This window comes from Acanthaster planci, linkage group LG08 (genome assembly GCF_054643075.1).
Source record: "Acanthaster planci isolate LZ-2023a linkage group LG08, COTS_SCS, whole genome shotgun sequence".
Lineage (NCBI taxonomy): Eukaryota > Metazoa > Echinodermata > Asteroidea > Valvatida > Acanthasteridae > Acanthaster > Acanthaster planci.
This window is the reverse complement of record NC_141784.1, coordinates 13,783,381-13,809,778: the sequence shown is the minus strand read 5'-3', so window position 1 is coordinate 13,809,778 and position 26,398 is coordinate 13,783,381. Positions and strand designations below refer to the sequence as shown.

Here is a 26,398-nt window from a genome sequence, read left to right as displayed (position 1 = left end):
TTTGTAGGGGTTGATTTGGATTCTTTTTGCGGATGAATAAAGTGTATAGACAGTCGTTTTCGGTGAAAAACTGTTTTGCCCTTCCTTGGCCCTATATCACCACTGACCACGCTCCCCGATTCTTCCCTCCCCGACTTGGGATTTCACATGTATATACACAGCCTATGTGTAAACCGTTTCAAGGTTTATGGTCTTTATGATTTCCTTACAATCATTTACACGCATTGCTTCACAACGCACCCACCCCTTTCAGCCAATTCTGAGTCTAAGACGTTTTTAAGAGTTGTGTCGCAAAAACCACATACCTTATACATTATTGCCGTATTGCAACAACCTGGAAAATATGGTACAGGTCACAGGGGTGTGTCAAACACGCATCACGTAAGATTCACCACTCGCGTCACGTCACAAAACCAACGACACGCTCCCGCGCGTACACCCATACGCACGTTAATATCCATGGTTTCAGCCAGGTGCGTCACAAAATGTCCTGAAACTGTCCGAAATGGTCCGAAACATTCTATGTCATAAAGCGCATGCGTAGATGAAACATTATGTCAGAGACAATAGGCCAAGACGCAGAATAGCAGAAAAATTAAACAAACTTCTTGGTAACCGCTCCATATTCAACTAACATCGCTTGCGAATCAGACGTTTGAACTTCATGATTCCTTTGAAGATGACTTCGAATAAGACTTTGAATTGTCGAGGCGACGACGCCGAACCGGTAAACTGTTTTCAGTTTGTATTTTGAGTTCCGAATGAATAATCTTTGATATAACAACGTCATTTTCAGTCAAAATACTATAGTAACGTTGAAGTGTTAATAAAATATTAAAAACGCTGATCATGGCGTATGTCATTTAGGCCAATATAATTACATGTATTTTCCAATTTTCATGGACTGATTTGATGATGTTATATAATATTCTTTTCAGGTTTACCAGATATGTCAACAATCGCTCACCAGGGATTACCAGGTTATTCAGATCAAGGATGAGAATCGGAGAATAAAGATGATCCTCCGTGCAACTGACCACAACTCATTCACCACGGTAAGAATGTTGGCCAGCCTCTCATAATCTTATAAGCTACTCTTTCAAAAATTGCGGATATCTTTACTCGATTCAAAATAACCATGTATGTTTTCGTCTTTTATATATGTCTAGGTGGTGTCTCTGCCGGCTACACGGAAGAGGCCAGCAGTGGCCTTTGACCACGGATCGTTCCCCAAAAAGAGGAGATCAACGAGCTATCATGCTCACTATCGTCGTAGCGTGGCTAAGGTAATGATGGACAAAAACAACCGACAAGTTTTAACATCAGGTCCCATCAAAATGTTGTCAGCTGACAAATACTTCTTTTCTTGAAATTTTGGCCTGTAAATTGGTTTTGTTGGACTTTTTCGCAGGCTGCCGCCAGAAGTGTTGGACAACCGACGGTCAGAAAGAGACTGTTGCCACAGAATGAGGGGCATGAACCGAAGAGGCCTCGCGTCGCTGAGTCCCAGGACTCAGACAGTGACAACAGGAGTCCCAGCATCGACAATGACTGGTTCATCCAAGTAGGACTCAGTGCAAAAGATATTGAGGTACTGGACAATGGGGAGTGGCTGACAGACGAACATATCTCCGCGGCACAGAGACTGCTCCGCCGTCAGTTCCCTACTTTCGGCGGGCTGCAGGAGCCTGTCCTTGGGGAAATACTCCAGTTTGAGCCCATGACCACGGACGGAGCCCAGATCATGCTTAATGGAGGAGGGCACTGGGTGACTGTCTGCAGGGCAAACAGTGAAATAAAACTGCTAGATAGCAAAAATGAAGGACTTAATTCGAAGCTGTCCAGCCAGATCATAAATTTGTGCGGGGACAAGGTTGGGCGATCATTAGGCCTCCAAGTCCAGCTTCCCGTGATGCACCCGCAGCGAGGTTCCAGCGATTGCGGACTCTTCGCTGTTGCCTATGCCACCGAGGTGGCTTTCGGGGGAAGACCCGAATTGACTGTCTTTGATCAGAAAGCAATGAGGAAGCATCTTAAGTGTTGTCTGGAATCACAAAAGATGACACCCTTCCCAAGGAAGAATTGCGCCCAAAGGACTTCTAGAAATGTTGGGTGCAAAGCTCAGACACTCAGGAACTGATTATTTCATCGTATTTTATATTTAATATTGATCTTCATTTTGTTGAGAAAGGCAGAATCAGGAATGAAATTCAAATTTATTTTTCAAGAAAAAACGGATTGCCGGATTATGTGCACATTTTAGAACATATTTTTTCTATTTAAATGAAATAAATAAATTACATGTAACGTGTATTCAGTCTTAATGTTTTGTAATTTAAAAAGTGCAACATGATCTTAACTTGAGACCAACTTGGGAAAGACATCCAAAAGAGACGCGTTTACGATAAAATATTTCACTCCGTATGCACTGCACTAAATTCGAACTGAAATAAATTTAATGAAACGGGAAATTTCATTTAAAAATTGTGAAATAAATCATGTGACTACGACAGCAGACGGTTCATTTTGTTGGCTGTTTATTCTTCATTGTGAATAGACGTGAGTAATGCAAGGGAGGACCCATGTGAACTTTGCCAATTGTGGCAACTTGAATGACGGTACGGTAGGCCTAGATAAATATGTCAGTATACTTCGCACTACAAATTTTTTCCTGAAGTATTGGTGTTTTCATTAGACGACTTCTCTTCCCGCGCTTGCGTCTTCTTAGAGACAGAGGCCGTTTTCCAATACTCAACTTCGTCTCCGTCTCAGGCTTTGCATAGGAAGCCAATCCTCGATTTTAATTGTGGGCCTGAAACGTTTAACTTAGATTAAAGTACTGCAATTTTGGCTCTTTTGCATCTTACTTGATATTCTGTGGCACTATCAGACTTACCGTTGCGCTTATAACCTCAAAGTCAGGAAGTAAACAACCAATTGAAGCTTGAGACGGAGCCCAAGTCGAGTATTGGAAAACAGCCGGAAGCTCCTTCAATCGGAACTGACCTTCGGTGGTTTACGAACGATTAGGAAATGCACGCATTACGGTCGCATCGCTACCAACAAATTGAACACTCCCGACCAACGCGGCTCTTTTCAACCGATGAGGGGGGTGGTTCTGCTCAAGCGAGGCGGATACACTGCGACATCGCGTTTTTGCACCAAGTGCAATTTTACGCCAACATTTCGCGTATGGGGTTGAAAGCATGCATTAAAACATTGCGCTCGTCTTAGAGAGATTAACAAAACTTAGTGCGCCCTCTCTCTCGAGATTCGTGCCCATCTTGTGCACCGGCTCTGAACTAGGAGAAGAAAAAATGTGTTCCCCGTTTGAACAATTACCAAAATTACTGAAAATAGTCTTTCAAAAGATTTCTCCGCCAAGGGCTCCCTGCAACTCAGACCATAATTATGTTACTGGCAACTAGAAAACAAGTATGAGTTTATAGGGACAAAATTGATGGAAAAGTTGCTTACCCAACAAAACCGGGGGGGGGGGGGAATTCAGTGCAAGAGACGTCAAATGGAATCTTTATTTACAGGGACACATTTTGCTAGTGTGTTCAGGGTTTTGTTTGTTTTTAGTTTGTTAGTTTGTTGAGATGTACTATGCGATCGTCGCATGCCACTTCGACTGAAGTCCAAGATCTACCGCACTGACTGCAAAGACTGCACACCAAGGAAATGAACTTGGCACGATGAGCCTGCGGTGTCACACGCCTCGACATTATTCCAAACACTGAGATTCGAGAGCGTCTCGACATTGCATCCATCCAACTCAAAATGCAAGAACGTCTGCGATGGGTAAGACACGTCCAGCGGGCCCAGGAGAACTCCGTCTGGACAGCAACCCCCGTCGTTTCAGCCGGGGGTTGTGGACGCCCCAAGAAACGCTGGCAAGACGTCGTAAACGCCGATCTCAGAGCCAAACGCCTGAGCGCCAACTATGCAAATGATATGACCAGGGGGCTTGGCGAAAGAACATCATGGTAGCCGACCCCAAATTGGGAGAAGGCTAGGAAGAAGAAGGTTTGTTGGGATGTTTTTCTTTCTTTCTTTTTTCTTTTCTTCACAGTGTTAGATATTTACAAAGCTCCGTTAAAGGTCGAAGTTATGCATGGTGGTTACTGTAAAGAGAAGTTTAAATTAGGTGAAACCGTGGAAGACCTTTCATTTTTTCTTCAGACGACCAGAGCCTTCTGGTCAAAACTCATACCTTACCAAAAGAAACTATTCCACGCAAAATGGACGCAAAATTCCCCTCATTAGTGTAGGTAAACATACACAAGGGTTAAATGTCCTTTGCCTTTGGCTCGGGCCATTGTCAGCGTTTATTTTCTTGATCCGTTCTTAGCAAACGTTGCGCATGCAGAATCTCCAAAGGCTTCTTGACACAATACAAATCACAAGTATTTGGCGATGAAAATGATCGAACCCCTAAATTTTCCTCAGAGGATGTAATGCTGTTTTCATCATGTGGGCTGTTATGATCCGAAACTCCCCAAACTATCAGTGACTATAAATGATTCAAAAAGTCTGAGTTTTCTCGGATGCAGCAAAAAATCAAACAAGATCACACTGATATAAAGAGCATCGAAACAATGTGATTTATTAATGGGAATTATTAAACGCACTTCAGGTGTTGACAGGGTTTAACAAAAATTAACAGTGAGTGGGTTTATGCTAAAGTGTGTCTATGTCATGCCAAAATGAATACAAAGACTACAGCCGAGGACTTGACCAGGCTCTTCAACGAAGGACTATAATCCCAGGATGGCGAAAACAGTTCTTTGGCGATGTAAATTAGCTGGGACGCGGGGCGAATTCACCTTCCACGTACGGCCGAAATAAACACAAAAAGCTTACTGTCGATTGGAAAATCCTGAAATACTGAACTGCAGACTCAGTTCACGAACTCTCTTCCGGAATTACATTCAGCTCTCAAGCAGTTCTCGGTGGAACATTTTCCAATCGCTCCACAGACGAGTCGACGAGATATGGTCAGCGATTGGCTCCGTTATGCACCGACCACCTAGCCATTTCTAGGAGTCTGTAAAGCCTGCCTGAATCAAATTGAAAAACGAATGAATGAAACGAATACGGACCGTTTTAATACAGTGACGTCGTCGGCCACTTACTAGTAATTCCAAACCAAAACAAAAATATGTTTTCAACTATAAGTTGGGAATTGACTGAGGTAGCAAGTTAATATTTTGAGATCCGTAGATTATCTTAGGCAACACACCGGTTTCCATGAGAAACCACGTGAACTTGACTTCAAGGGTGAACGGTAGTAGGCCTACAATGATTATGGGATAACTCGAAAACGGAAAGATTTTTAAACGCCCAACAAAATCACTAAAATGTTAAGCGTGGTACGTTAGACGAGGATTAGAGCTGACGTCATAACATAAAAGGTGCCTTTTGTTGCGCGTCAAAGACACTTATTTTGTTACATTTGAGTTTTGTTGACCATACTTTCATGACAGATGACGAAACCCACATGGTAGACGCAAGCAAACTATTATGTGACGTTTCAAAATAATCATCCCGGAAATTACTGAAAGTACAATTTCACGATGATCAGTTTCTTCTTTATTTTGGCTTCATCGTATGTACTCCACATACATCAATTTTAAGCCCGAATATTCCTGAGGGGTTCATGCCTAATTCTTATCTGACTACGCAATTGGCTGATTTCCCACTCTCTGTCCGGCCTTTAACTCACTGAAAATTCTCTGCAAGGTGGCCTTGGGCTATTATACGGGATGAGAATTGGCCTATGAGCGAACTGAAAACAGTGGGAACGTTATTTCGGACTTTGTCATTTGCTCTAAGATATAATGAGAATTACAAACTCCTCAAAAATAATAATAATAATAGTAATAATACAATAACAAAATCGATAAACAACAAAATAAAATATTATGTATGGTAGGGAGAACTGCTCATGAGACTCACTGATTGGAAAGAATTTGGCTGATGACGCTGGGGCAACCAAAGTCCTTGTCTCTTCACCGCTCTCGTTTTTTTTTTATATTGGAGTGGGCAAAAACACAGTTACTAACACTGGAAAAAGGCTTTCTTCACACCTCTCGTTCGGTCCAACAGGAATTGCAGTGGAGAATGGGTGGATCACTGAAAAAAATGTTTGAGTAAAAGATCAAATTAAATGAACCTGTTAAACAGTGCAACGTTCATCTTGAAATAATATTATAAACACTGTGTGCGGCCGAACAACACTCTTTTTTTTTCAAATAACGAAACATGATTCTTAAACATCAAGTGCCATGGTGTTTGTCACGGATGAAGGAGTTATCATCTTATAAGCATTTCCATTAAATAATTTCCCGCTTCATGACACTGACTTTCTAAAGATATCCCCTGAGAGAAATGATGTCTTTTTACTCCCGAACTGGTGTAAAAACTTCCAAGTCGAGCAGTGTGAAACTGGATGTATGTTTAGTTTAGGAGTAATTGAGGTCATAGGAGCCACAATATTGGTCATGGTGCCATTGGGAGTCTGCAATGTTTGTGCTTACAATCCAACTCACCGTCTCTCCACTCAGACCAGTTCATTCGAATTCTGATGCCTGTTATAATTATAACAATTCTGCCTTGTTATTACCCGTGGATTGGCGACAACGGCCGTGGTGGAAAGGTGTTTTGACCGCATCACCAGCCAGTGCAAGATCGTTAGCTCAGCACAGCTCCTGTCCTGAACTAGATGATTCTCGAAGATTCAGTTCGATACTGATTACCGCAGAACGTCTCACTCCATTTCTTTAAAACAGTAAATATCCTTAAAATGCAGGATTGGAGATATGCAGTTTAAAATAATTGTCGTTGTTTTTCGTTCGGCATTTTGGTCTGGTTATGAATGAATGCCGTGTGTTCCTCCATGCAACTGCGTTGTTTATGCTGTAGGCCTAAATTGGTAAGTGTCCGATTCTCTTAGTCCATATGGTCATTTATATTCCCACAAACAAACATTATTTAGGGTGAAGTCTACTTCATCGGCCCCTTTAACCACAGCAAGCATCTAAGACTCCCGTTTCTGACGCTACTCTCCCATTCGTTCACTCCCAACCCGGCCTGCGAGCTCAGGAATCCAAAAACGCTCCGGGAAGTTGGACACCAGGCAATTTACGTCTAATCGCTGGCCTTTCACATGTTCTGGAAGCATTGGACGCCGTGGATCCAACGGCCTTGCAAATTTCAACGCTAAACACGTTTTTTTTATTTTGAGTCCTAAAAATCGTTCATATTATCGTCAAGCCTTCCGTGACACCCACTTTCAGCCTTACGTCAGTGACTTCGTGGCAGCGATTTTTGGGGGCAATGTTTGATAATGTACTAAATCTAGAAACCACCGAGATGACTCATTGTCATCTTTTCCGAACCATAATCCCCAGGCTAAGTGGCACCATCCCTTGGCAGGGAAGAGGCAAGAGCCGGTGTCATGAACCGCCGGTTACCACTGACCTCGTCGCAGGGTGTGTTGTTTTGTCCTGGTTGGCCGCGGCTGTGCAGAACGAAGCAGATGAGGTTGTCTTCTGAGTAATCTTCTTCATGCCTGGTCTCAAATCAACTTGGATGTTACAGGGTCCATCACCTAAATCTGACTGGCATTTTCCATAATCACTCTTGCAGCTCTGGTGAGTTTGATAGTTAAGCGGAGGCAATATCAGTACCGTGCAGTTTCGAATTATGAGCGATCTTGTTATTATGAGAGAGCATCCCCAAGGACGATTGTTGGTGTCCATGCGCAAGTGCCTTCGAAAGAGCCGAACCTATCCAATTCCCCGTGTTTCCCTCTCCTGGTAAGGGCATGGGTATCAGCAACCGGATTAATTAACCACAGCGGGAGCGCTGGTCACAGTGATTAACAGCTCTATAGATTAGCTTAGTTTCACAGGTAGATGTAGGCTATGGAACTTTCCCTGTAATCCTTACTTTGTTATCCATACCTGTCACTTCAAAAAGATTTGAAAGATGTCGCCGATCTATGTCGTCATCTCAGTGATGCTGGCAGCGGTAAGTTCCGAAGTCGCCGCCTATTGGCCACCGTTAAAGAAGGCTGTTCCGCTAGCACAACCCGGTGATCACGCTTGCCAACAAATTAACCGGTAAGTCTGAAATTGGATGTCTGTGTTTTATCATGAAGCAGAGGCTCTTGAACTGGTGTTTATTGATTTTGGTAAGGGGATCTACTCCAAAAGATTGTAATCGATTCATGAAACAGTAATCGTGGGAAATTTCTGAAAATGTTTGGAATACCTTTGATGAATAAGTATAACAAATCCCGTGGAAATGTTGCTTGCTTTATAAAACAGAGATAGGCTCTTGGCGCGTTTTGATATCTGCAAGGAACGGCTATAGGCAGTGGCGTAAATTTGTGCTAGAAGCTGGGGGATAAGGGTGGAGAATTGTAAGGGGAATGACTTGCTCAGCCAAAAGCGGGGAGGGGGAGGTGTCTGACACCATATGTTACTAGGGGTGATGTTCATGATACAGATGGATATGTACTTCATTCCTGCAGAAACTTACATCAAAACGGCGTATTTATGGCATTAAAAAACTGTTCTCCTTAATTATTGAGTGCTATTATTTTGGTTGTCAAAAACATCCTTCACAACTAGCCTCAATTTTTTCACATCAAAAAAGAGGTGGGGATGAATGGAATAGACAATTTCCCATGTCAAGAGGGGGGATGCCCCGCCGGATTCACGCCAATGACAGAATGCCTTTAAAGGGCATATTGCCATACCCGGGCGGGAGTGCAAATGGTATAACGAGGGATGGGCTTAGGCCTAACAGTTTTTTATTATTTGGAATTACTTGCATGCATACTAAGTGCAAGAAATAAGGTCCCTCAAAGCCGGACTGCACAGTTGACTTAGTCATGGTATGTTAAATTCCCCGGAATAGTATTTAGTTCTGCAGAGGGAAGCTTGTATTTCGCAAATTCTCTTTAACAATTTTTGGAACTGTAACGATATGCTTTTGCTTGTTTTGGGAACATTAGCACAAGGGAACCCAACGAGTGTTTTAACGAAGTTCATTCTCTATCAATCATTATTGGACGTCCCTTCCAAAACACCGTTACAGCCCCGACAACATAATAGTCTCCATTCAAATACGTGGCGGGGCAGGCGGATACGGTAGACCTATGCCCAGTGCGTGTTTGGTTTGTGCATTTGTATGGTGCATTAAGTCCAAACTTTAAAAAAAGGAAAAAAAAAGTGACATTCTTTTAATTGACATTATTGTGCACTTTGCATTTGATGTTTTACGGGCAGTGAGAAACTCTTTCCCTGCAGTTATTCCCTGGATTTATGCAGCCGCCTTCGATAGGCAAGTGCAGATAATGGCTAAAAATATTAATTTCGTTATTACGATGTTGCTACGAATGGTAACAGAAATGTTTACCTTGCAAATGCAAACACGTGTTACATACGCATCTAATACATTAGAGAGATATGGCCTTTTATATCGAGGAATTTTATCTCACTTTCAGACGCCCTGAAAGCGTTGACTCTCTTTTAGGCCTACCTGGGATGACTGTTGGTGTTCAGTTAAATCAAATTTACATCTGTGATATCTTACTTTGGCTTCTACATAGATGTCATCAGGAAGGCCTTTATACAAACTTGGTTTACCAATGGATGTCACCAGGATGTTGCCCGGGGGGCCCAAAGCACTCATTAGCAACAAAAATGATAAACCATTAACTGTGGAAGGAATCAATCCCGAGGTACAGTTTATTTTCAAGCAAATGGAAGATTTGCATCCTGTTTCCACCTTTTTCTCGCATAGTGTCCTCCCTCCTTTGTATTTCTTCATTTTTCATTTTTTTCCTATAGGAGCACCCCTTACTAATCCCTTACGCGATGCTAACTTGGTTTAAGTTTGCCACTCCTTTGGTTCTAGACGAGTAACTTTATGATCTGGGCAATGTTATTCTTGGTGCTGTAAGGGCATTGACTCTCATTCGAACACTTCCAACTGCTATATTATCTTGCGCCATTGGCATGAGAGGGCAGCTTTCGAATGGAAATTAATGACTTCCCCCTTTACAACAACGGAAATTGCTCAGTGATAGCCACGTGTACGAGCAAATTTGATTATACCCATTAAAAATCCGAATATAGTTTATTCAGCCAAAACTTACAAATGACATTTTCAAAAATTACTTACTACTTACTAAACTTTTCATTAAATAATATATTTTTTAACGAGTTCGCGTAAGAGGAGAAGGGGCTACGGAAAATAATGTTGCGTATTGAAAAAGATATATAAATATCAATACACAGCTCTATGGTGTTTCAACTGTCTAAAATGAATGATTGCATGATTATGAATGGGATGATGACGACCGAGTTGATGGCAGATATGATTACAAATCATTTCAAATTGTACTGCTTGATACAACCAGTTGAATTTCCTCCGAGAGACTGAGATATGCATGTACGAACCATGGTCCCCGCCTCCATCCAGGGAACCAAGCAGATCCAAGCAGACTTATTATGCCACGGGTGTACTGCTTTCGGACAACTTTCAACTCAGCATTTTGTTCACCTCTAATACACCAAAGGCAAGTATTTGAGAGGTGGAGACAAAGTTAACGTTAGCAGAGAAAAAATAAAAGTTAGTATCACAGATAATGGCAAGTTTATTTCCATGTCAGTTTCAGTGAACCAGTTGTGGTATCGACGGCGGTTATTGCTCATCATCGTATTTACTACGTACCATGTGGTGACATCATCAAATTGTTCACTTGCACAGTGCGAAAGTAAGAGCTTTAAAGTACAGTAACTTCTTCAAAATGTGGTGATGAATTGGTTCTGGCACATTATCAATTTATTCATTAATTTACTTTTTTGTTATGAAACTGGTGATATGGTGAAATGAAAGCCGTATTAAAGACTAGCAGATAAAATATTATGAATTTATAACTTTCTTCCCGGAGTAGTGGAATGATACTTTCACTTACAAAGAAAGTCGAATTTTAAAATAAAACATAAACGGCAGTAGAATGCATACTACAAGCCCCCCCCCCAATAAAAAGAACAAGAAAAACTAAAATCAGAATTGGAAAATTCAGCTGAGATTTTCCCGATTTCACTCGATGTATAAATACACATGATTTACAGCAGCGTCTCACCCACACGCATATATCTGTATCGCGTGAAGTCAGGAGCGTACCGTAGTTTATGTCCGATGATTTGTTTCGAAGTTGACTCAAATGGCCAATAACGATTTTCTTCAACTTGTAATTTTTTATACTTCTGTCTAATCATAGATACAAACGAATATCATTTCAAACCCATTTCTGTTGTTGATTCTTTCCATAGAGCCGTATACCAAACTGCGTACAAGACAGAAATTCGTACCGGTTACAGGTCACGTCGTGTATGTTGCCCAGGATACACACTAAATGCTGCCATGTGTCATCGTAAGTTTCGAGTTGTCCATAGATTTGAGACTTAAAACGAAAATATCTCGGTTGATAACAAAACGATTTTCAAAACGATTGAGAAAATGCATTTGAAATCAGAGTTGCTATTAAAAAAACGATGCCGATAATGATTAATGCAGTTGACAAGAGGGTTGTAAGCCTCCATGTTATAACCAATGGGATCATCTTCAGTTTCATCCTTAAAAGTGAAAGTTCAACTACTTTTTATGTTGGGTTTAGGCTAAGTACCCTACCACAAAGTGTATCTTGATTATCAACAGCCTGTCTACCAGGCACCTATGGCATCAACTGCACCTTCCAATGTCCACAGGTATGCTTCCAAGCTAAGGATCACGGTACCTGCAGGCCCAATGACGGGAAATGTGTCTGCTTGCCAGGATACTACGGCGCTACGTGCGATGAAGGTGGGTAGGCTTTGTGGAAAAATCCAAACACGATAATGGAGAATGGCCCTTTCCCCCAAATGGGCGAATAGTACTGGACAGGAAGCCCACGGTAAAAATTATTCCCACCTTTAAGTGGTCTGGATCCGCCCCTGTCCTTATAAGCAGGGTGTTAATCTATAAATTCAAAAAGAAAGTTAATCTATAAATTCAAAAAGATATGCTTTCAAAAAGCCCTACCTCTGAGAGTGATCCCTGTTCAACACTTCCGAGGTTGTATCGTGTAATTTGGGTGTGATCCCTGGCTATATGGTTTTTCAGGTTTAATGCTTCTGGTTAGCGCGTCCCGAACAAAAATATTGACCACTGGGAAGAGCCAGCAACAGAAGGCTGCATAGCTCAGTTGGTAGGGCACTAGTACGGTATTCTGGAGGTCTCAGGAAAAGTATATGTGCTCTTTAAGCCAAATTAATTCATGTCAAACAAGGTAGCTGTTTTGTAACGCACCACTGCATATTGGTATGATCTCTTCAAATGAAATAACAAAAAAATTAGTAACTGGTTGAGTTTTATGAGCCAAGAGAAATTTTAGACTGTAAAGTGTTCCAGTCGTCAGTCATGAATTAATGGAAGCAGTCATGTTGGAAGATGGTTGGTGATTCTGAACGGGATGGTTTGTCTGTTCAAAAACAATTTTCAATAAACTGTTTGGAAAGTTGAAAGGAACGGAAGCAGTGAACGTGCACAAAACGTTTTGGCACTTTCATGCTGCTAAGTATGCTTAAGTGTTTCTGCTGACCGTTAATTAGTCCCAAACGCAGCTTTGAAATTGGCTTCAATTCGATGTCACAATATACTTGAGCATTTTCTCGGCTTGATGGCGTATGCAGCAGTTCTCCCTTTAATTGGTTTACCCTGCGTTTATACTCTTGTATGTTTCTGATTTTTCGTAACTCACCCGGTAGAGTGTCTACCCGGCCGGTATGGACCTGGGTGTGCCGCTGTCAGTGTCCACCAGGGACAACATGCAACAGCATGACCGGAGCATGCAGCTGCAATACTGGCTCACCAAATGTACAATGTCAAAAGGCCATGCTGCTAAAATGTCAGCGTTCAGAGCACTTAAAGGCCTTCAGTTTTAAAGACACGGGCGGATCCCAGTCGGATAGGATTAGTTTATTATTAAAATTGTAACTGCAGTTTTATTCATAATGTCGTGAGGTGACTTGACAGATTGAATTTAGAATTTCAAATTCCATAAGGCGAAACATTCATTGTTTTATGCAATGCCTGAAATAATTCTCGTCATCTGACTGGTACCGCACTTGCCCTTTTCGCTTCTCACTCAGGCAAAGGCTTTTAATAGCGACAAGAATTTAACTAGTTTTAAAATAGTTAGTGCTTCGATTGAATGTTTCGTTTGTTTTACAAGCTTATAGGGTATATTTTTTATTGTCCGCCTTATGTGAAAAGCCACGATGTACCAGCGATTCAATGTTCTCTGAGCCAGTTTAGTTTTTCAAAAAGGCATATTTATTCAGATGTTGTATGATAAGAGTTACAGTGGGGAAGGATATTGTCTGCTGATTTAGTACAAATAATTTGACAGAAAGTGTACAATCACACATTACAACACCCATGAATTATTTAACCCATCATAATTTCTGTAAATTTACGCATATCGAACCCCACGTTGTCAAGAGCAAAGGCTAGATCAGAAAGAAATGATATTAAGATTAAACTTTATATGTCGACCTACTGTTAAACGTAGGCTGTATGCAAAGGTAGTGTACCCATCACTTTGACTTTCGATTTCTTCTTTTTCTCTCTTTAGCTGGTGGCGCCCTCGTAACACCCTGCTTCTCCGCGTTCCGTCTTCTGGTCATCGCCCTTCTCATTCGACTGTGCACTGATCGCGCCTGATAATGATCGCTCATGTCAGTTTGAACTCGCCATGAAGTACAGTAATTAGAGAATGACGGTATGCAAAGAGAAGTAGGATGATTTGGATTTTTAAGCTGTAATGATATATACGTGTACATAATGACATAGGCCTACCTCATAGAGTTCTGTCGTATTCAGATTATAGATGATTTTGATGAACGATACGCTATTTTCTGCAACACCTATTCGGTGGCGTATCTAGGTTTGGATGAAGCTCGTGACAACATGGAATTTTTTTTCAAACAGGTTATTTTTGTCAACCGTAAAAAAATATTTACCTCAAGAAAAGTGGTGTTGCCATTTCCGAAATTTTGGCGCCTTCAGATCCCTTCTGTTAAATAAATGGAAATTATCTCCAAAGGCCAGCTTATCCTGCCCACGCTGGATTTGCCACTGTCTCTGAGCATGATTAGGAAAACAGTCGGAACAACCGAGTAATCAGCTCAGTGTTTTCCTCTCGTACGGTTATAACACATTGCAGTTTTTAATGAATGATGGGCTGGAAAAAGCCAGTAAAAGTCGGTGTTTGTATAGTTATGGGGCATTAACCTGATACTGACTCACACCACTTATGGCGCGAAAGCGCTGAAACCAGGTTTAGGGTCTGATATAAGAGAGAGGTGTCATTGTAGGTAGCATTTGCAATTTGAAGACCTACTTGCCACCTCGCTTATTGTTTCTTGCCCTAAAAAGTGGCTTGAACAAGGCTCATTTTACTCTTCCGTAATGGCCATGTGTTAATTATAATGCTCTGAAAGCCAGTACTTCGAGATTGGAATTTGGCAGCGTGGTTCATGGGATTCCCGTAACAAACAAGCTCCTGTTCAATGAATTTAACAAAAAGTTTGGCATCGCCCATCTGCTTTTAGGTTTAGCCCAGATGACGCGTGTCGTATGAAAACGGAAGAGCAATGAATAGGTCGTGTTAAATCGCATGGATTTTTTTATAAAGCAAACAAAAGCCAGATCTGTTGACAATTCAACGGAATTTTCTCACCCAGTGAAAATGTCATTGTAATATAAGGCCTGGGATGTACCACTCTGTGTACTTTAATATTTGGGATAAAAAAATTTACAATGAAGAAAATCTGTTGAAAACACGTCTTGTTTACCTTGTCCTCATTTGTAAAAGAACCTGAACGGTGAAATACTGGGCGACTGGGGGAAGTCGGATCTGTATTATAAATCAAATATTAACGCCATAAACTATCTCTGGTAAAAGTGATAAAGACCAACCAGACAAGAAACTAATAAAGTCTAGCTTGGAAATTTTGTCTCGAAGTCTTCAGTTTGTACAGAAGAAATAATTTTAGTAAAGCATTATGAAATCCCAGCATGGCGTATCAGCAAATGTGTACATTTTATTATATAACGCAAAACAGACCGGAAAAGGTGTGCAAGAGGCCTTTCGTGCCTAAACAAAATTTAATGCAATGAAGTGGCAAGAGTTTTAGCATAATATGTATATACAAAACTATGGATAACGTTAGAATGTGGGAACCACGATTTTTTTCTCAGTTTCATTCAGTATTTAAGTTTGAGCTGCAAAATGTTTAGTAGGTAGTGCTGTTGCTGATTCCGCAGAAATTTGATTTACTGGTTCAAAATGCGTGATTGTTAGTGTAATTTGATATGTTTCAGCCAGCTGAAAAAGTCTTTTTTTTTGCCAAGTTAAATACCACCGGCAAAAATTACTTTGACGCCTACATTAACGAGGACTTGTTTGATTAGTTAAGGCAAGCCAAATGTTTGAATATGTGAGTATTAAACGTACTGTGCGGGTTACCCTGTAAAGGAGATTGCACAGTATAACACAGATCTAGATCCAGAAACAGGTCCCCTCCCGATCCCAGATACCTGCTGACGCTAGGAGGCGCTCTTCATGCTAATAGTTTGGTTGTTTGGCTTCTAAAAATCTGTCTTTTTTGCATCACGAAAAAGCGTGTGTCTGTTGTATGGGTATGGATAATCCAATAGCCTTTTCCCTGGTCAAATAAGTGGAGGCTATATAGCCCCATCACCTTCAGATTTTATGTACCCCTCACCACCTCATTGTTTTGTGCAACCATGGTGCAACAAAGCGACTGGTACAAAACTTTAGGTATGGAAATATAACCTTTGACCTCCACTAGCACTGACCACCCTCGATGGGTACGGATGCATGATCGATGAAGCTCACGGAACAGACGGTTGATTTGTCAACAGTTGCCCGCCCATTTTTACCCGATTTTGCGGCGCTTTTAACCGTAAATCGGTTAAAATGGTTTTCGAATCACTTGTTGTGGACTTACTGAATCGTTTTCTCGGTCAGTATGTTGAGAATCTGGATGCGTCGCAACTGAAGCTTGGCATTTGGGGAGGTAAGTAGGTCTTGTGTTACTTTTTACTTAACTTATGCTTGTTAGGCCTTATTTTTTAGTATGATCATGTTTTAGCGGTACATTTGTGTGAAATGTACATGTATACCCCCAGAACTGTGGGGTCCGACGTCCGCTCCGCTCCCACGATCGGACGTCGGACCCAACAGTTCTGGGGGTAGGCGCTGTAGGCATGGTACTTGGTAAGTATACATGTACTTGCTTGACCAAGCCCGATCCCGAGTAACTATATGAACTCGTACTTTGACCCTACTAATTGCCATTTTAGGCATTGGATATAGGCCTATAAGTTTAAACATATATAAATGATATCTAGCCGTGTACATGCCAGTGTTTTGTTAAAATTTTACTTTATATTTAAAAAATTCTTGGCCTGACAAATCGTAGTCTGGTTCTGCTCCAACATAGACCTCGTGTCTTAATATTCATGAGGTGGGAATCAAACCATTTCACAATTTTGGACTTTTACCCTTAGAACAAAACCTCCAGAATCATAAATCACAAAAAAAGAAAATGTAGGCCTAACAATAGAATTCTGTCTGTCTGTAATTAAATGTTGGTGTCAATTTATAAATAACAAAAGACATTTTCAGTTTTTGGGACAAAGACAAAGTTGAAAGCTGGGAATCAAACCCAGCTGGGAGCTCTTCACATTTGCTGTTAAGATAAATAGTAAAACTTGTATGGCGTACACACTATCAACTAGACTACGGGGTCAGCTTGAAATTTGGTGTGCATTTATAAGCATCAAAGCGGTTGCTGTCCACCGTGTCTACTTAAATTTTAGCCAGCTAAAGATTGTTTTGTAATGTAAGGCTGCATCCGAATCTGTTGTCTAGAGCTAGGTCTAGGTCTTCACTCCATTGGAAATGCATGGAGACGTGCAGAAAATAGACCTAGCCATAGCTCTAGAAGCCTGTTTCGGACACGGCCTAAGTTTAGCTGGCGACGGTCTAATATCAACTGTCCCTACACATAGTCTGACACTGAAGTAGTGAGCATAGGCCCCTCCTACTGGTGAAATTTCAGCTAATAAAACTTGTAGCAGATGTTAGGAGGTAAACAATTGCCTTTTTTTACATACATGTACATCCTAAGACAGGGCCCAGTATCGATGGAATACATAAAGGGTCCTGTTTACGGGTCTAATTTACTGAACACCCTTCCACACATCTATCGTCGGCTTTGGAGTCAGGTCTGATCGCTCATAAATGCTTATGCCTCATAGCAACATAACGTCACAGCCACCAACAAACAGGCTACTTGGTTTGAACTTACCGTACAATTTTTCAACGCTCCCCACTCATTTTGTGTTGCTTCGGTCTCAGATGAGGGTATTTCCACCTCATGGCCACGTAACATCTTAGCTGCTGACAGAGTTCTTGGTTCGGACTTATAATTGTTTTGACATCTTTGCACTGCATAGACAGTGCTTCAGATGTGCAAGACTTTGACTGCTTAGCCAAAATTCTAGGGGGTAATTGTTGTGTTGTGGGGTTTTCTGCAATTACTCCCAAGCTAGTTCCCTAGGCAAACCTGAAACAAACCATGTTCTCTTTGTTTTACCACCGTACCGGTACCTCAGACATTTTTCAGTTACCATTTAAATTTCAGGAGCAAGGGAAAGGCAACATGTTCATGTGTAATGTGCATAATGTAGCTATGGGCTGTGCTTACGTAAGCCTGTGTCACCTGTGGGATAGTTCTATAAGAACAGTTCAGTATTTGTGCGTGTGTAACTTGTGGTACATGTACATGTACATGTATGGTACTGGGGGCTGTTTAAAGTCTTAGCCATTCACAGAGTTGATTGATATTAATACTCTCGGAGAACACCTGCTTTCGAAGGACCATGCAAAATTTAGGTTTGGAAGGACTTGGTACAGTTTTAAAGAAATTCTGTTACAATGTTGAAGGAAACTTTAGTTGCATCATAGAGGAAGGACACGGAGGGAGTTGCAACTCTTGGCACTTCAAAATGTTCAATGATCGTCGCCGCCGAGTCAAACGAATAATAGAAAACATTCCAAAAATGCCTGGTTACTGCCCACAGATTAGACAGACAAGCGGGGCCAATAATATCCTTGCAATACTCATAGTATTTTGCTTGCAATTTAATTGTTGCTTTGACCAGAAAATACAAAGGGAAGAATCCCCAATATTAGACCTACTTTTGCCATCTTGAATAAACGTTTCCAATGTTGATACACTGTTCCATAATCCATGCAAAGTTTGTAATGTAATTCATCTTCCTCCAACACATCAGTTTTCAAAGGTTTGGTACAAATTTGGCTGAGACTGGCCAACAAAATATTCACTACTACTGGAAAGCTGAGTTCATAAGGAACAAAATGTGCTATTTCATCACAGGGAGTGATCATGAAATGTCGTAAAATACGCTTTTTGTGCAAATGCCATAATAAAAATTATTCAAACAAAGCGCAAAATACTGTAAACAACGGGGCTATTTATTCCCAAAATAGTTCCAGAAGAAAGCGTTCATTAAGGGCAACGACTTCACATGTGCATTTTGGGCACTTGGCATAATGCAAACAACTGCGCAAGTACTAAGTTTGATGTTATGAGATCATACTAAGCACCAACAAATACATGAATATTCAGTTTCCTATACCTCAGTACACAAAGTTTTAAGGATGCAGATTACCAGCAAAAAATTGCGGCAGCGATCATAGGGTACAAAGGGGTTTTGTGGTTGTGAAACAGATGGTGCGTAGCGAGGGCCACTCTAGCTATGCCAAAAAGCAGTAATTGGCCAGACGTTATAGCCCAGGCAGTTCAAACTCTTTCTGTGTCCTTCCTCTATGGTTGCATCTTGAAGTAGAGAAAATTGTTAACAAATTGAAAATGCAGACTACCAGTGTATACTGGTAAAATGAAGATTATAATCCGTTTTATCTTAAAATACAAGTAGGGCTTACTTTTTTTCTCTTTTCAGTCATCAGGTTTTTTAGTTAATTCTGATTTACCATGTACATGTACATTTAGTACATGTATATTTGTACATAAAAAGCATTAATTACATACTAATTACTATGCATTTACTAACAATGTACCTGTGCAGGCATACCGTACTTGTACACCTAGTTAAGGCATGCACCCATCCATTCTGCAGATTCAGGCATTCCAGGGCAGTCAACATTCTTGGGCAGCAGGCCACACAGCTCCCCACCAATTTAAGAATGTCATTAATCACATCACTATTACCAAGCCATTTTTACCTTCTTCTTAGTCTTATATGCTGTGAAGAGCTGACTCTTTTTTAGATCACTGATCATGCATACACACATACATGTACCTGCACTGCTGCCCTGGCTAGCTGTACATACTGGTACCTGTATCATACTTGAAGATGACGCCAAGTTCAATAGCTGTGTAGTGAATGCATGTATCTTTTGGTTATTTCTTTCTTTTAAAATTTATGGGAAAATTACATTTCCATGTATGCATGTATTGCCACTGCTTTGGCTCAAAACCTGCCTGCAAATGAACGTCTAACTTTCTATTAAACCCCGTAATTAAACTTACTCAGACATTTTCGGCTGTAGCATGCAAACAAGCAAGGAGAAGTTGAGAGATTCTGGAGGAAGTTGTCATAGAATACCACACTGTAGTGTCCTTAATTGCAAGAATAAACCACACGTTAAGTTTGTATTGTTACTGTACTGTGCCTTTGACATGTGTATGTATGTAATTTACCCTTCCTTTTCTAAGTTAGGGGTACACGTACATTGTACAATGCATGACTGGCTGGAGCTGTACCCTTGTAGTAATTTCCTTGTTACACATCCGTGCAAGCAGTAGCAGAAACAAAGGTTTTTTGAAATTCAAGATTTTGTGTATTTTTATCAATATTGACCCATAGATTTTTACAGGAAAATTTTATTTGAAAGTGTCTAATTTCGCCATAATTGATTGCATGATGTGCTTGACATACATAGGTTTTTTCATGTCATGCATCTCTTAGCACGCTCAACATAAACTACTTATAGCCATGTTTATGCAGAAAGGTCGTATCTCAACAACTTTTTTAGGGATGTGACATTGAGTATGTTTATTCTTTGCATTTTCTTCAATCCAAATAATCATTGTTAGAAACTAGTACCCATTCAAATGGGTAGGAATAAGGAGAAACAAACCGGGTTGTTGGTGGAAAAATATGAGAATGTTGGTAGCATCTGCACAGCACCACACTGACTAAGATTCAACTTAAAATTTTTAACAACAGTCTCGAGATAAAAACTTGAGCAAACTTCCATTCAAATCCGAGATGTTTCAGGGTTCCGATAAAATATTTGGCAACATTTCCAGATTGATGTCAGGTGATAGTACCCGTACACTTGTGATTACATAATGGGGAGTTATTCTGTGTTCATACAAAACCATAGTATCTGAATGACTTATGATGTGTTGACAGGAATATGTATGGCATATTGTATCAAGCTTATTTCTATCATTTCAAAGTTCATTTGAATCTAAAACTTATCCAGATACTGGCTGCACGAGCAAATAAATGACATATATGTTTAAATAAATAATCTTGTCAGGTTGTCTTATCCTGTAAATTAATTAGCTGGATTAATTAGCTGTATTATTGAATGCACCTGTAAGCACTCTAATTTGCTGAGTCTTTTTAAGTCATATTAATAAAAAGTGTTTCCTTTCAGGGGAAAAATACATATTTTTGAGATCACCAAGTTCAATTCTTTCATTTGTTTAATTCAAATTGTAATCATGTTGCTGTGCAAGATTTTTAAATCTTATTTTGTTGGTTTTTTTTGGGGGGGGAGGTGTCTGTTTGGGGGTACATGTATGTTGATAACATCATATTGACCATTGCAATTTGTGTAATAGGGAATTGATGCAAAAGTTTTAATTTAATAATATGATGCACTTGTCTCAAACTTGAGGGAGGGGTGGGTACATTGATGCCTCCAATTTTTTTTTTTGGAATTAGCATACTGCTCTTTTCTGCTCATTGTGGTTTATAATAATCAGACCTTCCCAGAAATCACAGTGGCTCATTTGTTTCAAGAATTCTGGAAATTGCACAGTTGCCACCAATATTATTGTTGTCTTTTTGCAGGAGATGCTGTTCTTGAAAATTTGGATGTGAAGGAAGGGGCCCTGGTAAGTTATGCTCAGTTTTGGTACTTGGTTTTGGTATAAAATAATCTCTTAACAATATTCCTTACCAGATAGAGGGTGAAAAATTGGAATGTGTGCAGAAATTAACACTCAATAATTTGGGGCTAAAATTATAAATAGATTGAACAGAGTATGTACAGTACACGCTCATACATTTTAAAGAATGATTGTGCAGCACTTTGTGCCTACACTTGATTAACATCAGCCATTTTTCTTTTGTTTCTGAGACTCAACAACATCAACTTCATCAACATCATGTCAGCAGTTTTTCTTTGTTTCCAAAATGGTTTTTGCAATAGTTCACTTTATGCAGCCTTTGGTACTGTACTGCCTAGAGTGCCATGACCTTGATAAATAGGCTGGGCTTGTGAGTAATGGCTGTGATCTTTGTCTGCAGACCTACATGTACATGCAAATGAGCCAATATAATTTACTCAGCCAGATCCTATTGTCCAAGGGTCATTGAATTCATCTAATGAATATGTATAGGGTTGTCTGGCCAGCTGTGGTATTGTGATTCTTGTATCATCAGCCATGGCTAAGTTCATTTGCAGGCAGACCGCAGGATCATGTTACATTTGTGATGGCTGGGAAGTAATACTATGATTATGCAGAAGGTCGTCTGGCCAGTTTTGGTGTTGTGATTATGAGCCAGATCCAAATATTGCTGTCTTGTAGCTCAGGCTTGAAATTTTACAAGGTTGATGGGCTACTTGAGTGAGTAGCATAGTATCTTGTATGCTTGTATGGAAAAAAATGTGTTTAATGAAAAGCCTGTACAAGTCATATGGGTACAATCCAGTAAAGTCCCATAGACAACAGTAAAATACCCCACTTCAAAAATACACGAAAAATACAAGTTTCTCCAGTTCTCAAAACACACGGCTCATCTTTTCTTTTCCTCTCAATTTTTAGTGGCTTATCCGATGACTTTTTCAGATATTTTTATCCATGAAGGATCACCCCTAAAAACAGTCGTAAAGCCTGCAGCCATTTTGAAAAGAGATGCCAACACTCCATAGCAAAATAGACCGTTTCAGGGCACAGATTTCATCCAACATCCACTCAGACACAAGCTGACATTCCTGTGGCTTGTCTCCACCTTTCTTCCCCTACAAATTTTCAAGTTCATAGCCCACAAAAGGCTCAAATAACAGAAAATTTGGCAGCCTACAAATTGCGATTTGGCCGGTGCAGGCAATTTTGAGCCTGTTTACTGGCCTGCAACTATATGACCGACTGCTGGGTCATGTAACGTTTGCCAATTACCGGTAGGGACAATTAATCCCTGTGATTAAGCACGGGTTATGGTTGATTGGTTGGTTTCAGTGAATATAGTAAAATAAAGCGCATTTGTGGACAAGAGATGAGACAGCTTTCTTTGTTTTCCAGGGACCTAAGTAGTTGTTGTTGACAGCAAACTGCTTGTCGATTGCTAAAGATGCACTATTGCCATTAGAAACCTTGTGTAGGAAATGAAACTGGCATTGCTTGACCTACATTTACATGTACATGTACCCGTATTTATACACGGTAACTGTACTGTTGTACTCTTGAGAACAGTTGAAGGAAAGATCCTTTTTGCGCCAGTTCACACGTTATGTGCAGAGTTTTATCTACATGTACCAGTAGGTATACATGTATGTGTAATGCATATTTGTTACCTCTGAACACTCCAGCCCAGGGACACGCTTGGGCCATGATTATGATACATATTGTACTGGTGACACTCTGAATGGCAGGCAGCCACGTGCCAAAAATATTTCAGAGATCTTTTTCATCTTCCAATACTCTTTAGAAACAAAGTGGATGGGATTTCCTCCTTTCCCCAGGAATTCCAGTGTTTCAAATGGTGATTTATTTGGAAGTTTGGTGCAATAGCAAACAAGTTCTAGTGTCAGATAACTCATTATCTTCAGGACAACATTTAATTCATCTTTAACTCTTAAAAGAAATTCACCAGTCTGTTTGATATGCACTATTATTTTCCTTTGGGGAGGGTGTTAACACGCTGTGAGTGAACAATGCACCTTCATAGTGATCTATGAATTTCTTTTATAAAGTGCTGACAGATTTGCACAAGTGCATGTTCCCTATATGTAACATTTGTAAGCAGTCAGAAATAAGGCCTCCACGGTCTACTGGCAGTTCAAGGTTAACCTTTTTTCACTTCAGGCATCAAATTTTATTCTCTAAAGAAGCAGTTCTTGAACGTGAAAGCGGTCATTGTTGGAATTGTTAAGAACCGATCCCAGTTTTTGATTTCCAGGATATTTGAAATATGTCCAGTGTATGTATTGGTTCTAATATCTTCTTTTTGTGAGAGGGGCTGCTGCTATTTGGTTTGGCTTGTCAAGCAGACATGTAGCTATGGAAAGACCTTCAGAATTCATGGCTGGCCTAGATCTACCAGCAATTTATGAACCTGGCTCTGTACTTTATGAAAGTACCCAGTACTATAGGGCTCAGTTATATTCAAATTGCAGGTGTCCACCAGACAGCTGTGTGGGTGGAAAATGGTCATTGTGTGTTGGGCATTGCGGTAGACTTTGTTAAGCACTCATTCCATTGCAAAGCCCACCTGCTGTAAAAAATCGAATTCAGCATCAGGAATGTTTTCAAAGAGATTGTTCTAAAAGCCCACATTGTTTAGCCATTTACCGACATTTGCAAGACTAATAATGAATTATTTTTCATGATGCACTGATACATGTACATTTTAGGGCTCTGGAATTTGGCAGGAGAGAAACTGTTCATTTAAACATCTGAGAAACAAAGCACTAAGATATCAAAATGCTTGCATGTTTTAGGCCTTGTAGCAGAGTGACTAATGCAGCCTTTTATCATTTTTATTGTGTATACTCTATTTGCTGTCGTACCGTTAAATATTTTTTACAAATTTTGGGTGTTGCAGTTGATCGTGTGTAACATTTATAGACAGGGCTCTGCCAAAAAGTTTATTGTAGATCTGAGTTCAATTTGTCCAGATGATGTGCATGTGGCACACACACACACCAGTCTACCACAGACAGACCAGATTGAGAGGCCCTACTATATATCTTCAAGAAGATTTCTGAACATGAAACAGTGTCATTTAGATTGGACTGTTGAACTGAATGCCTTAAAAAATGTCAGTGGAAATAGTTCTTTCAACTATTGCAAATATCCCTTTGTACTCTCTGTAAAACTGTGTATTACATGTACCCACGTGTACTGTACCTGATAAACACCGTACAGGTTGATTGCATGTTTTACGTTTGGATGTGCAGTTCTATATGCTCAGTTTGAGCAGACCCCCTGCAATTAAAACAATGATTTCATCAGCATCAAGGAAGCTTTGTTTGCTGACCAATTTCATTCTGCTCTGTGTATTCCAGTACATGTAGTAGCCCTTTCCTGTTGCAAATCATCCCTGATAATGTTCAATAAAGGAAGGCTGAGAATTTGATGCCATCTTGGAAATGAACTGGTCCTTCCACCATACAGAGTTTGTGCAGATGCGTCAAATGTATGATACAGGGGTGACTAAAAAATTTGAGGTAAAAATGTATGCATGACATTGGCAGAGTTATAGCAGTACTAGCAAATATTCCATGTGAATACGACCAAGTTGGTGTGAGTTCATATACCGGCACTAAGTGTAATGTTTAATTACCAAAAATAGTTCAGCACTAATTTAATTCTGAATAATTTATACAGTTCTGAATTACATCAAAGAAATGGAAAGATTAGGATCATGTACTGTACAGTACTTTTTCCCTCGTCAGTCCTCAGTATGTGCCCCGTACTCCACAGATTTGCTAACAGATGTACAATATGTGTTTGCGTATAAGTACAGTACATGTGCAACATGTTGTGCTTCACAAATATGCAAAGGCAGAGCCTGACCATACATATGCGCCAGCTATGCTCCATCAGCGAGCCCCTCAAATGGCACACACACAGTAGAAACTCTGTTTGTTTATGCATTGCATTTTGTGAGTGCCATTGGTCAATCCAGACTGCTTGAGTTGACTGGCTGGACTGTGGGGTAGCCCATAGGCCCTATTACGTTTGTTGAATACAGAGAATTCTCACAGACTGTACATGTGTTCATAAGCACTGTAGGTGGCCTCATCATTTGTGAAGGAGGTATTACGGGTACATGTGTGTCTTTGGCAGCAACTTGTATTAATGTGGATTACATGTCTAAATTGTTTGCTGAACAAGAAAACATGTGTACAGCTTTGCTCTGAGTGGGTTAAAATGATTTGAAAGTGCCATTCAGTTTTTATGCATAAACCCACCAGATTTGTAAATTTTCTGTAAAAATATAAAGTTTTATGGGCTCTTTTGCAGCAACACACAGTGTATATCTACAGTAATTGGTGCGTAGTATTGCCGCGGCTGTCCACCCTTGTACCCAAGAATTAACAATCATGTGTACATCGCAGTAGAAATGAGACTTCAACTGTGGTCGGGAAAGATCACTGAACATTATCCATAATTTTTGCGGGTATCACCATTGTTCGCGACGAGTGAATGATGCATGCACGCTTGTAGCATATGAAGTGATCAGTTCGCTACCAATAAAAAGTCACTTCTACATGTATGACCGTGGTATAACAAGTGTACATGTACATGTCTGTACATGTGAAGCATTGCATCATTTTTGTTGTACGGTACATCATGTGTACTACATGTAGGTATGTCTGCAAATGTGAAAGCAACCCTTGAGGTAACATTGGAGAAATGAATCTTAGGGACCGACCAGTTTAAAAAAATGCCTGTACAGACTCAAGAGTGCTCAGTTAACCAGCATGAAGGTCTAGTGTACAGCCTCCTAAATTATAGCAGTGCTCAAGTACAAAATGGCCCACCCTAGTATTTTTATACTGCCAATTTGGATGAGTTGCTTTTGTAACAGGAAGTCAAGGATGAAGGTCATTCTAGTAATTACTATCCTGCCACTGCACACTAAATCTACCTACATGTATACACATACATGTACATTGAATGTGTCTGTTTTTCTACTGCAGACCCACTGATGTGTGACATGTACATAT

At 40.3% G+C, this 26,398-nt stretch overlaps 3 protein-coding genes across 12 annotated transcripts in view; all 3 read left to right on the top strand.

Annotated features, from left to right (window-relative positions):
• The first annotated feature begins 576 nt into the window (after positions 1-576).
• LOC110977363 (uncharacterized) lies at positions 577-2,515 on the top strand. The gene is made up of 4 exons (XM_022231408.2): positions 577-727; positions 939-1,055; positions 1,170-1,286; positions 1,412-2,515. The coding sequence occupies exons 1-4, from the start codon at positions 665-667 to the stop codon at positions 2,138-2,140; spliced, it is 1,026 nt and encodes a 341-aa protein (XP_022087100.1). The 5' UTR covers positions 577-664; the 3' UTR covers positions 2,141-2,515.
• Positions 2,516-7,258: 4,743 nt separating this feature from the next.
• On the top strand, positions 7,259-15,051 carry LOC147798408 (uncharacterized). Its single transcript, XM_087140569.1, has 6 exons — positions 7,259-7,658; positions 7,987-8,129; positions 10,691-10,795; positions 11,358-11,458; positions 11,743-11,886; positions 13,700-15,051. Exons 2-6 carry the CDS (start codon positions 7,996-7,998, stop codon positions 13,786-13,788), a joined length of 573 nt encoding a protein of 190 aa, XP_086996695.1. The 5' UTR covers positions 7,259-7,658; positions 7,987-7,995; the 3' UTR covers positions 13,789-15,051.
• Positions 15,052-15,936: 885 nt separating this feature from the next.
• Positions 15,937-26,398, top strand: part of LOC110977350 (intermembrane lipid transfer protein VPS13A-like) — a 96,751-nt gene continuing 86,289 nt past the window's right edge. For all 10 annotated transcript variants that reach the window (XM_087140564.1, XM_087140562.1, XM_087140561.1 and 7 more), the window contains exons 1-2: positions 15,937-16,169; positions 21,292-21,335. In XM_087140564.1, coding sequence (XP_086996690.1) covers positions 16,070-16,169; positions 21,292-21,335 — 144 coding nt within the window. In that variant the 5' untranslated portion in view covers positions 15,937-16,069. The remainder of the gene's footprint in view (positions 16,170-21,291; positions 21,336-26,398) is intronic.

Bases quoted from the DNA above. Each gene is read 5' to 3' on its own strand.
- LOC110977363 (XM_022231408.2), top strand. From the start codon at position 665: ATGATTCCTTTGAAGATGACTTCGAATAAGACTTTGAATTGTCGAGGC. The intron at 1,056-1,169 runs GTAAGAATGTTG...ATATATGTCTAG, and splicing joins ACCACAACTCATTCACCACG to GTGGTGTCTCTGCCGGCTAC. The intron at 1,287-1,411 runs GTAATGATGGAC...ACTTTTTCGCAG, and splicing joins ATCGTCGTAGCGTGGCTAAG to GCTGCCGCCAGAAGTGTTGG.
- LOC147798408 (XM_087140569.1), top strand. From the start codon at position 7,996: ATGTCGCCGATCTATGTCGTCATCTCAGTGATGCTGGCAGCGGTAAGT. The intron at 8,130-10,690 runs GTAAGTCTGAAA...TTTCCATGTCAG, and splicing joins GCTTGCCAACAAATTAACCG to TTTCAGTGAACCAGTTGTGG. The intron at 11,459-11,742 runs GTAAGTTTCGAG...GATTATCAACAG, and splicing joins AAATGCTGCCATGTGTCATC to CCTGTCTACCAGGCACCTAT.